Below are 13,150 nucleotides of genomic sequence, written 5' to 3' on the forward strand. Positions count from 1 at the left end.
CAAAAATTTTGCGAAAATATTTATTGCTGGGTTACGGTAGCACTCGTTTGCCGGCTGTGTTTTCGAAAATTCTCCTTGAAATACGGTGGACTAACTTGTGTGAAAACGTGGCTATCAACTTTAATTTTTTTGCTCAAGAATAATATACAGTGCGTCGCATAACTATAGGACCCCCCTCAATTTGGCGTGTACAGCAAAAACTAGAGTAGATAAGAAAAATCTGTAAATGCACTTGGATTCAGAATCAAAAATAACCCTAGGAACCAAATTTTCAGAACCCTACCATTTTCCATACCCTCACGGCAAGAAAAAGGTCCATTTTCGACCGTCGCATAACTATGGGAATCTCTACAGAATTCTGCATCGAATGAAGCTATAAAATTTTTTTTCCGCACACCACCTTTAATGCTGCGTTCCAAGTTGATTTCCAGGAGAAATTTCCTGGAAAAACGTTGTCCAAAGCTTTTGGATATTGGTTTCCAGTTTTCCAGACACACTAAACCACTGTATCACTCGTTTTGACTGTGTTTTTAGTGTTAAAAATTGAAATTCATGTCGATTTACGGTGGGGGCCGAATCGAAAGCCTCTTTGGAAATCTGGAAAACGGTGGTAGCTTTGGACAGCGTTTTTCCAGAAAATTGCCCCCTCAATTTGAGGTGTACAGCAAAAACTAGAGTGCAAAAACTAGAGACAAGAAAAAGGTCCATTTTCGACCGTCGCATAGCTATAGGACCCCCAGATGTTTTTAGTGCACAGGTCGTTTTTTGACCATTTTATCTACTCTAAATTGTTTTATTTACGTTTTTCATTGTTTTAAGCTTTTTCTGAAGATGTTTCTCGCAACTTTCTTTCAAAGTAAACATGTCTGAATCCGATTTTCCCTTCAGTCAACAAAATCCATTTATTCTAACCAACTAACAAAAAACACATCGAAAAATCAGTACTTAGTCTCTCCGCCGTCGGTCGAAAATGGACCTTTTTCTTGCCGTGAGGGTATGGAAAATGGTAGGGTTCTGAAAATTTGGTTCCTAGGGTTATTTTTGATTCTGAATCCAACTGCATTCACAGATTTCTCATATCTACTCTAGTTTTTGCTGTACACCTCAAATTGAGGGGGCAATTTTCTGGAAAAACGCTGTCCAAAGCTACCACCGTTTTCCAGATTTCCAAAGAGGCTTTCGATTCGGCCCCCACCGTAAATCGACATGAATTTCAATTTTTAACACTAAAAACACAGTCAAAACGAGTGATACAGTGGTTTAGTGTGTCTGGAAAACTGGAAACCAATATCCAAAAGCTTTGGACAACGTTTTTCCAGGAAATTTCTCCTGGAAATCAACTTGGAACGCAGCATTAAAGGTGGTGTGCGGAAAAAAAATTTTATAGCTTCATTCGATGCAGAATTCTGTATAGATTCCCATAAAAATAAAGAAAAAATTCAAAAAAATTCCTTCATTGAGAAAAACGGCATCGAAAAGTCAAAGTTGTATCTGGTGGCCTAGCGGCCAGGTGTGAGTTTTCTAGGCCAACTGCTGGTAAAAGCGCGCGAAATTCGAAGTTTTATTGATTTTTAGTGTTTTCTCTAATGTTTTTTTGAAGATTTGAAAATGTTTTTGTTAATTCCCTCTCAGGTGTATGAGAAAAACCTGACAAAAATCAGAGAAAACACTAAAAATCAATAAAACTTCGAATTTCGCGCGCTTTTACCAGCAGTTGGCCTAGAAAACTCACACCTGGCCGCTAGGCCACCAGATACAACTTTGACTTTTCGATGCCGTTTTTCTCAATGAAGGAATTTTTTTGAATTTTTTCTTTATTTTTATGATCACCTAAATGGATTTTTGCACAAAATAAAGCAATAAAAATTTTTCCCCGCACACCACCTTCAACTACTCATTAAAACTTGATCAAATTCGATTTCTATGGCTTAAAGGTGGGGGGACATGAAAAAAATAATGTTCTCGAAATTCCGTTCAAAGATGCCCCTCGAGGAGTTGAACTTGTGAGGGCGATGATTGAGGGTGCTGCGCCGCTACCGACTGAGCCACGCGGGCAAAGAGAAAACGCACCCCCGTTTGCATACATAAAGGCGAGGACGACAGCTGTACACAGAGTGACATTAAGCGTTGTACACCGTGACGGTAGAATGCATACTCTAGCTACAAAAAAACTACGAAAAATCTCCTGTCCCCCCACCTTTAAAAGTGAAACAGAACAAAACTTGTTAAAAGTTCAGGTTTGGTTTTCTGAGGAGTTCTAGGAATATTAGACATCGCACAGAAGAATACAACGTCAATTGAGAAAGATTTGGAAGTTTTCATTCAAATTGAAACAGCAAAAATTAAATCGAGTTTTGCCAGATCCTCAAATTCATGTTTTCCAACAAGGATTGAACAGATAACCGTAAAATATTAAATTTAAAAAAAAATATTTCTCCCCGGCCGGGAATTGAACCCGGGTCTCGCATGTGACAGACGCGGATACTCACCACTATACTACCGAGGACACGGGAGAACAGGAAGGCTCAGTGCCAATAAGAAACACCGGGTAATTGCCTCAACTAAAGAATAAAGTAGGAAGGCAAGTGTGAGAGAGAACAAAGAGAAACTTTGAAACGGTGAACATTTTTCATGAAAAAAGACATATAAAGTTAGAGCGTTTTAAAATGCTAAATCTTACTTAAAAGTTGATAAGGTTTTTCAGGAAAATCTCAAAAAATGCCAAAAATTAAAAAAAAAACCAGGGACTCAATCCACGCCAACCGGAAACGATAAAAAAGATACCTGACCTATTAAAAGGAAAGTAAATAAAGAAGAAGAGCACAATTGCTCTTGTGCCATGATTAACCGGAGGGTGTGATCACTCGTTCGCTTTATTTGTCTCTCTGTTTCTCTTCATGATATTTGATAGTTATTAGACAAACAGACACAGGAGCACCCTAAAGGATGGCAAAGCGAGAGAGAAAGAATACTCTAATCAAGTGTCCATCGACCCCCATCCAAGGGCACCGCCACTTACGCAATTTCCTTTTTAGCTCTGCTATTTTTTTGAGTGTGCTCTTTTTGCCAGTGCTCGGCTGATCGGAAATCAGGGGAAAATGGGTGGGGAATGTGCGAAAATTTTTGGAGATAGTGGAAATGATATGTGCAGAAATAGAGTTTTAAAAATTTAAATTGATTTTAATTTTTTTTTTGAAACAGAAAAAGTTATTTTACACCAGGCTCCCAGGCTCAGAAAAATTGAGAAATGAACGATTTGAAGTTGATACGTTTAAAAAATCGAGCCTGCAAAATGAATTAGGAAATTAACAAAATTTCAGACTTCGATTTGAAATTCCATTTTAGAAACCGACAAAAAGTTTCAAACAAAAATAATTCTCATTCAAACTAATTCATTCCAATTTTGAAACAGTAAAAATTAGATGAAAGTTAGGGAAAGCTTCAGTAGAGAGGTTTCAAGAAAACATCACAGAGTAGCGCATCATTACCCGAACTAAAGTTTGTACCAGCATAAAACTTGATAAAAGTGTTGTACTGAGCTCAAATTGGAAGTGCGCAAATTGAAATTTTCCATCAATAAACTGACCAAGTTTCAAATTATTTTATCAATTTTGAACTGAGTTATCGCTTATCAAAGTGGCTTCATTTCATGAAAATCACAACATCTTTGGACATTTATAACAATACCTAGCCTTGAAGAATTGCTTTGACTTATTCAAAAGCTCCGAATCAAACACTAAATTATAATTCTACCAATTTTCGTGCTTCCAAGACACTCGTGTCTGAAGATATACCCGTTTCTATCAGTCCAGTCAATTGTGCCCCACACCGGAAATTCTGAAATATTGTCATTTGACATTTACGATTTTATTTAGCCAAAAAAAAAACTACCGCACCACGATATAGCTGGGATTATTGAAGGAGTTCTGATTATTTTTGAAACAGCAAAAAATATTTTCTGTTTCAAACCCAATGGGAATATAGTTCGAATTGTGTTTTTTTAGTTCCAAGTGAGTTTTAAATCGCTCCCCAGATAACTTTTATGCCAAAAGAAATTTGGATATTTCAAAGAGGGCGTAGATTTGACCTATTTTTTTTAATCAACTAAAAAAATATGCCTATATTTCATATTTATTATCTCGATTTTTGTGCGATTTCAGTCAATTTTTCACTATCTAAAATCAAAATGTTAAAATCTATAACTCTGATAAGGAGACGAATTTGTGGAAAAATGTCAAGGAAACAGTGAAATATTGAAATTTTACTGAATCGAATATTGCTGAAAATACCAAGAAAGTTCTCATTATTATCTTGAAACAGCAAAAAATGTTGCAAAGAAAATGGAAAAATAGTTTTAAGTGGGTCAGAAGTTATTGTCCGTTTCTATCTCAAAGCGAATGAAGAGCTTCGAAATTTTGGAGAACCTCAAATTTTGGAGGTTAGATATAAAATATAAAGTAAGGAGTCAAAAAGGAACATCATGTGAAAATATGAGTACATTTTTAATCCATTTTTGAAGCAGAAAAATCTTTAACATATTTTGCGATTCTCAATGTTTTGTAAAATGAAAAATTGATGTAGCAATTAAAGAATTTTTAGAGACTCTTAGAGAGGATATGAGTTTTTGTAAATAAAAAATTGTGAAATTGAGCATGACACATAATAACACAAAAATCTATCAAATTATCTTCTGACTTGATCCCTGTGAATCAAATGAGATCTGCAAATCATTGAACCATAAATCAAACGGACAGAAATGCGCGAAGAGCTGAAGGCGGGACGGCTCCAAACCTTTGATATTGATCTATTTACGACTGCTCCTCCTTCACCCGCCAGATGCCACTATACTATTTGTTTTTTTTTGTGTGAATCTTCATGAACACATCTGGAGAATAACTGAAATTTGATACATGGAGAACACTTTATTATTATTATATTTTGAGAATAACATGAAACAAAACAAATTTAGAGCTCATCATTTCCCAATTTTGACAATTCCAGATCAGTCTTTGCCACCACTCGTTTGCATCCGAAAGCAGAAAACGCATTCGAAGATTTTGGGAAATAAGCAAGAGAATCCAGAATTTTCTGAATGACGTTTGGCTTCAAATTATCATGTCTTCTTTTTTGAAGATATGTTTTAATGCAGGATTTGACATGCTCTTTTTGTAATGGAAGAAATGGAATATAGTGATCGATGAGGTGATGGAAAATAATTGAACTATCTTTTAGACCTCCATCTTCATTATAAGCATGTTCAGAGAGTCTTCGTTCGAAATGGTTCATTGTCAACTGTTCTCGCGGAAACCCATTTTCGTAATTTTCCAATGTAATATTTGCAATTTCAGAACCTCCGCGATTGCTAAGGAATATAAAAATGGTCTTTCGAAAATCGAAGCGAGAAATCAGAGGATGATAATCTATGAATGGTTTGATTGTATCCAGAAGCTTCGCTGGAAGTTTATCAGTTTCATCGAAAATGAAAAGAGCTCTTGGACATTTCTTCACTGTGGATATAATTAGGTCTCGAAGAGAAATCCGATATTCATTGATTTTTCTAACATCCGGGAAATCGTTTGTCGCCACGATGTGTTTTACTTGATTGCTGCGGAGACCACCACTGAAATTTTTCTTTGATTTTTATAATAATGGGTTGATTATTCTTACCTAAATGCATTTCTGGCTATTATCTCAGCCACATAATTCTTACCACAGCCTGTCGGACCATGAAAAGATAAAACCAGTGCTTTTTGCGGATTCTCCTTCAACCAATGAGATTTTATCGCGTTTAGGACTACGTCTGACACCAAATGCTGCCCGAAAACCAGCGTTTTGATTTCTCTTTCCAGAACTAAATTTAATATAATACTTAATTGAAAGCTAGTTCAAAAACTTACAATGGTACTTGAAATGAATATTTGGGTCATCACAGCATGTTAATACATTACAGTATAAATCTAAAAAATCATATTCTGCAAATTCGGAAATTTTACTATTGAAGTATATACCTGTTGTTGTGTTCATCAGATAATCGATCCAATTAGCCCGGGAAAATGGAAGTAGTAGAAGTATTAAAAAGACTAATCGCATTTTGAATATGAGCGACGGACAACGCGGACCGAGTAAAAACCGCTACGATTTTTTGAAACAGTTGGCACTCTAAACTAGATTATGCCAGTGTAAGGCCGCATTATTTGCTTTAGTTATTTTGACAACATAATTTATATAACTTTAACAAAATACTTGAATGTGAAATTTCGAACTCTACAAGGTGCAAATCGTATTTTAAATCTATGATTTCTAGTTAAATTATAATTTTTTTAAAAAGTTTCTCCCCGGCCGGGAATTGAACCCGGGTCTCGCATGTGACAGACGCGGATACTCACCACTATACTACCGAGGACACGAGAGAAGCGCAAGCCATGTGGTGTATATGAAACAAGGGGTAATAGGGAACAGAGGAGAGAGAAAGAAGAAAACATCGAGAAGTCAGTATAACGTATTTCTGTTGAAAAGAAAGTATAATATTCTCACAATTCTTATGCGATTTCAAGAAATGTTCTCTTATAAATTTGCATAAAATTTCCATATTTCCCACATTCCAATGAAATTTTCTGACTATAAAACCGGTTTCAAATACAGCTGAAAATCAGAAACATTTCCACAAAATGTTCCACCAACTCTTTTTTGTTTTCCTGATTATCGCATCGTTCATCGGATCCAATGAGGCTGAAAAGAGGGTCTTCTACGATGGAGGCGATGATGAGTGAGTTCTCTGCGTCTCTTGCTAATATACACTATTTCTTTTCAGCCGCATCGTCGTGAAACCAGACGCCCCACTTCGTCTTCGTACTCGTCGTCCGATTCAGTTCTATCCAGAAGGACGTCGTCCGGAGAGACTTCAACGAAAGAGATACGAGTGGCGCACTATCTAAATTCGTGGATTTCGATTTGATAATAAAGTTTTAAGCATTCCGAGAAACTTTTGTTATTTAAAATGACCTAGGCTGATATATCCTGATCTAGACTTGTCTAGGTTGATGTAGACTGTTCAAGGCTGACCTAAGCAAACCTAAGCTGATCCCATTGGGTAAAAATTATGCCTAAGTGATGATTTTTCGATTTTTCAAGTTTTGCCACTGTTTTTATGAAAATTCCGTACTTTGCGATTGTTTCCATAAAAATTCATAACTTCAAAAAAGTTCAGTTTAGGTCGCTTTTTTCACGAACAACTTTTTTTTTGCTGTTGAAACTGTGAAACTGTGTAATTTCAATTTCTTAAGCTGATATTTGTTGAATTTAGGCTTAGAAACAAAAAAATGAACAAAAATGTACAAAAAATGACATATACTGAACATTTCAAAAAATGATGAAAAGACCATCGGTCGTCACGCGCCTTCGCGCCCCTTTAGCTCAGCCGGTAGCAGCGCTGTACCCCTGAGCTGCCTGTCATGAGTTCAACCCCTCATGGGGGTTCTCTATGCAAAATATCAGGAAAACTTTTTTTCTTGGTGTCTGGCCTCCTTTAAGTTAATCTATGCTGATCTAGTCTATCATTGGTTGCCCACAGCTTGCCCATACCATGCCCATAGCTTGCCTAAAGCTTGCCCATAGCTTGTCTTTAGCTTCATAGCTTCATGGCTTGCCCATAGCATGACGGCAAATTGCCCCTAGCTTGCTCATAACTTGCCTAGCTTGTCCATATCTTGCCCATAGCCGGACTTCCACTGGTCTTAGCTAATCTAATCTAGCCTAGGTTGCCCTTAGGTTGCTCACAGCTTATCCATATCTTTCCCATAGCCTGTCCTTACTTTTTTCCATAGCTTGTCCAACGCTTGCCCTTCGCTTTTTTTACTCGGTTTCTTCATGATAACATTCTCCAAGTCAAATCCAGGCCACGTTAAGGAATTTGTAGATCAAAACCAGCTCATCTTGTCCTCTTACCCCAAATGCCATCATTTTCTTTACCCACTCTTCGATATTTACGCACTTCCGCTCATCACCCCGACTACGACATTCAACGCCACGTAATCCCCCATTGGGTTTTCATGAATAGGAGATTACCAAATGAATAGAAAAGAATATTGAATTCTGATATAAGACAAAATATACAAGGCTTTCGAATTTCATTTCAATTTCATCATCCTCGATTTTCAAAATGATCCATATATGGAAATTGATGGAAAACGACTGGAAATCATCGCTAAATTACTATATTCGCAATGGTTTCAAACCACATCCGTACTATTATAATTGTTCTAGAATTGAAGATTCTTATGCTATTGGGGAGACAAGACATTTTGCTGGACTTTATTTTATGAGTGTTGGAGTTTTGATATTGGTGGGTAGCCGACAGAATTACTGTTTCGAAAATCCTTATTATCTATTTCCAAGTTGTGATTTTCGTTCCTTTCCAAAAATTCCATACATTATTTTGAACATTAGCCCAATTAACATACTTTTTTTAGTCCGCCGTAGTTGATGGCACCAAAAATAACCTAACATGCATCTATTGGTGTTCTAGCCCAGTGTAACATGATGGCCTATCTTTCACAAGTTGATTTTTCTAGGCCACCACTTTTCCTTATCTAGAAATAGCCTAATGTTTGACTGGTGTGTTTCTCGGTCATTTTACCATGATGGCCCAATTTTCGCAATTTTTTTAGTGCGCTGTTCCGAATATAGGCTTACATTCAGCTGATGTGTTTTCTAGACCATTTACTATAGTTGAGTTTTCCAGACCATCAAATTCTATGGCCTTGAAATGACTGACCTTCTGCTAGTGGGTTTTTAGGCCATTTTTACTTAGTGGCCTAACTTTTGCAAGTTCAGTTTTCTTGGCTACCAACCTTTATGTGGCTTTTCTAGACCGTTTCCAGGTCATTCACCATAGTGGCCTAAAAAACTCAACTTGCTAACTTTAAGATTTTTTGAAAAAGTCTATTTTAAATTCCGATTTCCAGAGCATCTACCTCCCTTGTCTCTTCGTGATCTCTCGCTCGGATCTAATGAAATCCTCTTGCTACAAAATAATGCTCTATCTGGGTCTCATGGACACTTGCTGCCTAACTGTCAACTCTCTAGTCACCGGATACCTCGGATTCATTGGAGCAACATTTTGCTCCTTCCCTCGTATTATCTTCCTAGCTGGATCCATTGGTTGCGGATGTTGGATGGGTTCCTGTGCCACGTGTATTCTTCTAGCAGTCAATCGATGCAGTGATATCAATCATAATCTTCCATTCCGGAAAATGTTCGTCGGAAAAAATGTTTATTTTACACTTTTGATCCCAATTTGTTATACAAGTTATGCAATCTTTTTTACAAAACCAATTTTGTTTGACTCGGTTTACATGAGCTGGTTTTTTAACCCATTTCTTGGGCTAGATGTAAGTTTGCTTTCTTTTAATCATCTTATAAGAAACTTGGGATTTTTACAGAGTGATCTTTATGTCAATGTGCCTTATACTGTGAACAACTGCTTGGTTTCGTTGTGTACTGCAAGTTTGTATGGGTATTTGAGCTTGTTGATTCATTGGAAAAATAGACATGCTCAATCGGATGCGTTGTCTAAAACGCAGAAACAGGTTAGTGATAACATAAGGTTGTAGACTTCTAGTCGTCCACTTTGAGCTCACTTATCTCGGTTGCTGTGAGAGGTATCGCAAAATTGTAAACTGACAAAATATTTTTCGATTTTTCGAGAAACATTTTACCATTTATCAGTTTTTGATATCTCTTAAATGAAATGGGTTATATGGGCTCAGAGTCAAGAGGTCGGCTGCCGTAGCTCAGGCGGCAAGTGCCGACTGTTAACTTTGAGTCGATTTTTCTCATTTCTTGTAGAAGATATGAAACATTTGTCAACTGATAAAATATTGGGAATATTATGATGAATTATTAATCAATTTAAAATTTGTTGTTATCTTCTGAGAGAACGAAGATAAGTGTGGGCTTATGTAAGGTGGCTATTAGAGCAATTACGGTTGGTCAAACTTCGAGGGCCCTTCTAATAGAGGTTGTATAGTATTTCAAAAACGGTAAAAGCCTAAAGAAAGTTGTTGATTAAAAATTGTTTTTAGGATATTTGTTTACCATTCTGAGAGTATTTTCGGGTTTTGACACATGCGCCTTTAAATCTTTTACATCAACTAAATATTGTCGGATTAAAAAAAGTGACACCTGAAAATCTCGGAGACGGCGCTCGTGTCGATTTACGAGGGGGGCGGAGCGAAAACGGATACTGTAGGTAACAAATTTATTTATGTGAATTTAGTGGGATTTTCTGAACAAAATTTTGACTTGGTATAAAAATGATCGCCAGCATCTCTAGAATCTATTTTTCAGCAAAAAACTAAACTCAAACGCGAAAGTAGCTCGAGCGAGCCGAAATTCTGAAATATTACGTTTTTGCCGCACTTTTTCGTAGATCAAAAAAAGCAAAAATTTTCAAAGTCTCAGGTGTCACTTTTTTTAATTCGACAATATGATTTCAAGTTACTTTTTTTAAACCAAGAAAAAAATTCTCCCCGGCCGGGAATTGAACCCGGGTCTCGCATGTGACAGACGCGGATACTCACCACTATACTACCGAGGACACACAAGATCAAAAGGCTCAGTGCCAATAAGAACAAGCACCCTGAATATCAACTTTGAGTCACTCTTATTCGCTTCCTGTGAAAGGTATCAGAAAGCTGTCAACTTATAAAACGTTCATCATAATATCAAAAGTATTTCACAGTTAAAGAGTTTTTGATACCTTTCACAGGACATGAGATAAAATTGGTCAAAGTTGATAGGCCTTTGCACCCTCCTCTCTCCCCATGCTTTTTCTATATAACTTTTTCAGGTTTTCGTTCAATCCGTGCTCATCTGCATTTGCAAATCCACTGCTGCCACAATTTACGTCTACATGCAATTCTTCCATTCTCCACCGCCAGTCATTCTTCTTGGACAGATCGCTTGGCAATGTGCACATGGTATTTCCTCCTAGACTCTCTGAATTTCCTATGCTCTCTAACTTTTAGCCTCTGTCTGCGTGGTCTACATCACTTGGAATCGAACGATTCGTCGAAAAGTTGCAATTCTGATTCTTCCAGAAAGATTCAGAAATCGTGTGGGTGTTATGAGCACAACATTCCTCTCAACAGGACCAATTTTGAATCAAGTGGCGACGGAAATTTTGAAAGCGAATAATGCTAATTGTAAAACAAACAGTGGGAGTGTTTTTTGAACATTTATTCTTTTTACACTCATATAAATCATTTAAAAACTCTGAAAACAATATCACATGGTGGATTCATGAACTGCTTCAAGAACTCCTCTCCCAGAATGGAGTGTCCTTGGTCACTAATTTTTGGCGCCAACCATTCGAATTTTGAAAATCCGGCATTTTGGAAGCACTTTTCATAGAACTCGTTTGAATGAAGAGCCATAGTAGAAGTGCATTTGATATCTGGAAAACAATTTTCTTGTTGAAAAATTCAGAAACTTAAAAATTCAGAAACTCAAAAATTCGGAAATTCGGAAATTCGGAAATTCGGAAATTCAGAAATTCAGAAATTCAGAAATTCAGAAATTCAGAAATTCAGAAACTCAGAATTTTTTCTAATAATTTTAAAATTTATTTTGAATTTTCCGAAATTCCAAAAATTTCGGAAAATCCAAAAATCCAAGCAGTTCCCAAAATTTTGAGATTTACGAAAATCTAAAGAATTCCAAAACTCCCAAAACTTTCGAAAAATCTGAAAATTCCAAAAGTTCCTATGATTCCTAAAACTCCATATATTCCAAATATTCTGAAAGTTCAAAAATTTTTGAATATTCCGATAAACGAAAAATTCCAAGAATTCCCAAAACTTCAAACTCCAAAAAAATATTTTTCCAGTAAGCAACATAATAGAATCTATATACAATTAAAAATTTTAACTCAATTTTTGAAACAGAAAAAATTTTCAACAAAAAAAACCCAGAACTCACTATCTCCTTCATAAAATCTTGCTGTAACCAGTCCTCCATCCACAAATGGAAGCTGTCGTTTCTCGATTTCCGCTCCTAACATTTTCCCGGCAGTCTCCGGTGCTTTAACTCCTTCAACTCCATTTGGAATCAGCCCGACGAACAATCCACCATCCTCCAAATGCTCACAAATCAGACGAATTGCTTTTTGAAGCTGATCCTTCTGATGCACATACTGCAAAACGAATACAGCAGTTGCCACGTGGAATTTTTCGTTGAATTTGAAATCGGTGACACTTAAATGATGGAAGGAGAGATTTTTCGAGTTGTGAAGGCTTTTGCAGTTGTCAATCATTTCTTTGGAATAATCGAAGCCAGTGACTTTTTGAGCACCCCATTCGAGGAATTTGGTCGCGTTGTGGCCTGTAAAATTGAACTTTTTTTGGTTTTGAACAGTTTTTGAGAAACTTTAAACTGAGTTTCAACTTTGAGCCAATTTATCTCGGTTCCTGTGAGAGATATTAAAAAGAGAATAACTGATAAAATGTTGCTGATATTATGATAATCATTGTGTTAGTTGGTCACTTATTGATATTTATTACAGAAAATGAGATAAATAGTCTTAAAGTTGACGATTTCGAGGGATGTCATGTTTTTGCTTGGCTGTAACTTTGGAGCCATTAGATGAAAAAACTGAAGTTATATGTATGGACCTAAGGACCATATGAAGGTCCTTCTTGCTTTCGGAGGTTCAAAAATAAAATCTCCGTTTCAAGGCCCCGTTAATCTCTTTGGGGGATTTATACCATTTTAATGGTCATTTGTTGTTTTTAAGAAACTTTTTAAATTTGAACGGACCTTCATTTTGGGATAGAGCCGCATTTTTTGACTTTTTTGACATTTTTAGACTCATTTTTAGACAATTTAATTTTGGTTCTAAAATGAAGTTTTACAATTGAATTTAGGTCATTCAAAGTTCTTACAAACAAGTATACCAAAGCAAAGAAAAAACTATACTAATTTTGAATTGTATTTTTTAGAACAGCATTATTTAATTTCACAAACAAATGAACCTCCCGAATCAACAAAAAACGTTCCCCCTCACGATTCTCTGATTGTTCACCTGCTGAGATCGTATAGATCCATCCCAATCTGTATACAAAAATAAACATGCAAATGAATAGTTGACCAC

The 13,150-nt window shown here is 36.4% G+C and overlaps 4 protein-coding genes and 3 non-coding genes across 7 annotated transcripts; 2 read left to right on the plus strand and 5 right to left on the minus strand.

Annotated features, from left to right (window-relative positions):
- Positions 1–2,434: 2,434 nt before the first annotated feature.
- On the minus strand, positions 2,435–2,506 carry CBG28605. Its single transcript has one exon. It is a non-coding gene (tRNA).
- A 2,459-nt stretch (positions 2,507–4,965) lies between these two features.
- CBG21284 lies at positions 4,966–6,090 on the minus strand (the record flags this gene model as incomplete). The annotated part of the gene is made up of 3 exons (XM_045236111.1): positions 4,966–5,620; positions 5,668–5,851; positions 5,898–6,090. 3 exons carry the CDS (start codon positions 6,088–6,090, stop codon positions 4,966–4,968), a joined length of 1,032 nt encoding a protein of 343 aa, XP_045097271.1.
- A 241-nt stretch (positions 6,091–6,331) lies between these two features.
- On the minus strand, positions 6,332–6,403 carry CBG28357. The gene has a single exon. It is a non-coding gene (tRNA).
- Positions 6,404–6,668: 265 nt separating this feature from the next.
- On the plus strand, positions 6,669–6,935 carry CBG26839 (the record flags this gene model as incomplete). Its single annotated transcript, XM_045236112.1, has 2 exons — positions 6,669–6,766; positions 6,812–6,935. The coding sequence occupies 2 exons, from the start codon at positions 6,669–6,671 to the stop codon at positions 6,933–6,935; spliced, it is 222 nt and encodes a 73-aa protein (XP_045100401.1).
- Positions 6,936–8,158: 1,223 nt separating this feature from the next.
- On the plus strand, positions 8,159–11,233 carry CBG21286 (the record flags this gene model as incomplete). The annotated part of the gene is made up of 5 exons (XM_002648919.1): positions 8,159–8,341; positions 8,964–9,389; positions 9,441–9,587; positions 10,850–10,979; positions 11,028–11,233. The coding sequence occupies 5 exons, from the start codon at positions 8,159–8,161 to the stop codon at positions 11,231–11,233; spliced, it is 1,092 nt and encodes a 363-aa protein (XP_002648965.1).
- Positions 10,526–10,597, minus strand: CBG28683. Its single transcript has one exon. It is a non-coding gene (tRNA).
- Positions 11,234–11,261: 28 nt separating the features above from the next.
- On the minus strand, positions 11,262–12,313 carry Cbr-prmt-4 (the record flags this gene model as incomplete). Its single annotated transcript, XM_045236113.1, has 2 exons — positions 11,262–11,455; positions 11,980–12,313. 2 exons carry the CDS (start codon positions 12,311–12,313, stop codon positions 11,262–11,264), a joined length of 528 nt encoding a protein of 175 aa, XP_045097272.1.
- Positions 12,314–13,150: the final 837 nt, after the last annotated feature.

Source organism: Caenorhabditis briggsae, assembly GCF_000004555.2.
Source record: "Caenorhabditis briggsae complete genome, chrIV, whole genome shotgun sequence".
NCBI lineage: Eukaryota > Metazoa > Nematoda > Chromadorea > Rhabditida > Rhabditidae > Caenorhabditis > Caenorhabditis briggsae.